The sequence below is a fragment of the Candida tropicalis genome (assembly GCF_000006335.3).
Source record: "Candida tropicalis MYA-3404 genomic scaffold supercont3.17, whole genome shotgun sequence".
Lineage (NCBI taxonomy): Eukaryota > Fungi > Ascomycota > Pichiomycetes > Serinales > Debaryomycetaceae > Candida > Candida tropicalis.
This window is the reverse complement of record NW_003020046.1, coordinates 6,051-8,471: the sequence shown is the minus strand read 5'-3', so window position 1 is coordinate 8,471 and position 2,421 is coordinate 6,051. Positions and strand designations below refer to the sequence as shown.

General features: G+C 27.5%; 1 protein-coding gene across 1 annotated transcript; it reads right to left on the bottom strand. All coding sequences in view use genetic code 12, as the record gives it.

The window, feature by feature from the left end:
* Nucleotides 1-2,007: 2,007 nt before the first annotated feature.
* On the bottom strand, nucleotides 2,008-2,421 carry CTRG_06245 (eukaryotic translation initiation factor 5A; the record flags this gene model as incomplete). The annotated part of the gene is made up of 1 exon (XM_002546721.1): nucleotides 2,008-2,421. The coding sequence occupies one exon, from the start codon at nucleotides 2,419-2,421 to the stop codon at nucleotides 2,008-2,010; it is 414 nt and encodes a 137-aa protein (XP_002546767.1).

The window sequence follows — 2,421 nt, the reverse complement described above, 5'->3', positions numbered from 1 at the left end:
TCAGTTAATAAATGGCTTCAAAAATTTGTAGAAGTATAGTTTCTGCAGGATAAATAAATTCACAAAACATTGGTTAGTATTTTCACCTTATTTTTCTATGTTGATTTCAATTCAATTGATGTTATTATCTCAGCAAAGAAGTCAATCGATGGTGATGTTATCCAATATTCAATTATAGTACTTTGAGAAACAAGGATAATCATTATTATTTGCAACAATTTTATTTTATCATCAAGAAAAGCATTACCATTTGATATAATATCATGAAACGTAATATTTATGCATAATCTAATACACAAGAGTTCATCAAATTGGAAGAGGCACAATCAAAGCATTTAAATTTAAATCTACTCCTATTTTTTACACTTCTTATTAATAGAAACAATTCATTGACACAAATCATAATTGATTCTTTTTTTTAAAAAAGAATCTTACTCTCATACAAATACGTGTCCCATTGAAAACAAATCTTGCATGATGTGATAAATGAACAGCTTAATTTAAGTAAATGACCAAAATTCAATTAGTATACAATTAAAACAACAAAATGTTCTATTTTAATGTATTCAACTAACAATCAATTTCTGTCTAATACATTAATATGATGTAACACTCATCGCTGTCGAGATTGTTGTATAAATATTTGATCATTCCCAACAGAAAAAAAAAAATCAATCAATTTTTTGTTCCTCTTTTCTTCTTATAATGTATTGGATGTTTTGTTTTTTATGTGATGTAATAAATGGGATTGTTTTTATGTTGGATTATTGATTATGTCAAATATGTAAATTTTTTGTCCAAAGTGTGGTTTTGTTCTATCATTACTAACGTTTATTTTACAATTCTAGCAATCTCAATTATAATTACAATTATAATTTACATATACAGAACTATATATACTAATTGTAATAAATACTTATTTATAATTATAAATTACCTTTCTATATGATATTATAGTGTATTATAAATATCTTTACTATTCATATTATCTTTACTCATTACAACATTTGTATTTCGTTGGTTTTTATCGTCACGGTCGTGTATGTGTGCCATTTTTGAAGTCATGTGACTACGAAACCAAAAAAAAATTTTCTTGTTGTGAACATTGTGAATCTTGTCAACATCACCAGAGGGAAAGGGAGAGAAAAGGGATGGGCAAAAAAAAAAATACTCTTTTACTATTTTCAATAAAAATGTTCTTGAATAGGTTGATTAGGGAGATTGTAAGTTTGAATAGTTTTCCTTGTTGAATCTTGCTATTTCTCTCCGGGTTTGACTTTAATAGTCCCTAAGTTGGTAGTGATTCCAACGGTTTTTTTTTTTTTACTAACGTTGAAATATCAAATATTCTAGCAATATTCAATCTAAATAATTTAATTAATATACAGTATATCTATTCGTCTTTGTTTTATTAATACCTTTAATTTGTAGATCTATCATTTATCAAAATGTGATGAATCTCTGGCTCAACCATATTTCAATTAATTATAATCAAGAAAACATATTCTTCGCTTTTAGTATTAGAACTAATGCGATAGAATGCTGTTGAAGAAGATATGATTTAAAAAAGAAGAAAGGTTCTCCACCGTTTCGTGGTATGATGTTGATTATTACGATAACGATAGTGACATCCTCATAATTCTCTAGCACTAGGAAATACTTTATACAATATTTATATATTTATGAATATTTGAATAAAAAGTTATTCGTTAGATTTTATTTATATATATACGTGATATGTTGTGTGTGTGTTTGGTTGATTGCTTCAACTACTCAAATTCATTAATTATCATATCTTCTCTTTTTCATTTCAATTCAATTCTTTCAAAACAAGCATTTATATTTTCTTCTTTATAATTTAAAAAAACATAATTATATTACATGTACTTAAATCGAAAAAAAAAAAGAAAAATAATTTTCATTCATCGTGAAGTAGTTAAAGAAGTATAGTTGTGGAATATTTTTATGGATTTTTCTTAAAATTTCAGTATTTCTCATTCACACTGTTTAAGCACCTTTTGGAGCTTCTTTGTAAGAAATAGCAGCTTCTTCACCCATAGCAGAGATGATGGTAACAATCAAATCTTTACCTTCGTCAAATTCTTCTTGTAATTTGTCACCCAATTCACCTTCTGGAACTTTAACATCATCTTTGGTGTCACCATCGTTGGTCATCAAAGATAAGAAACCATCATCGATATCCAACAATTGGTATTCTTGTCTGGAAACGTTTGGAACTTCCATGTTGTGGGTAGATGGAGACAAATCTTCCAATTTCTTACCAGTGAAGATATCAATAGCAACTAAATGGACTTTAGCGTGACCGTGCTTACCGGTTTTAGAAGTGGACATATCGACAATTTTACATGGTCTGTTTTTAATGACAACGTGACCGTTCTTTCTCAAAGCAGAACATTGCAT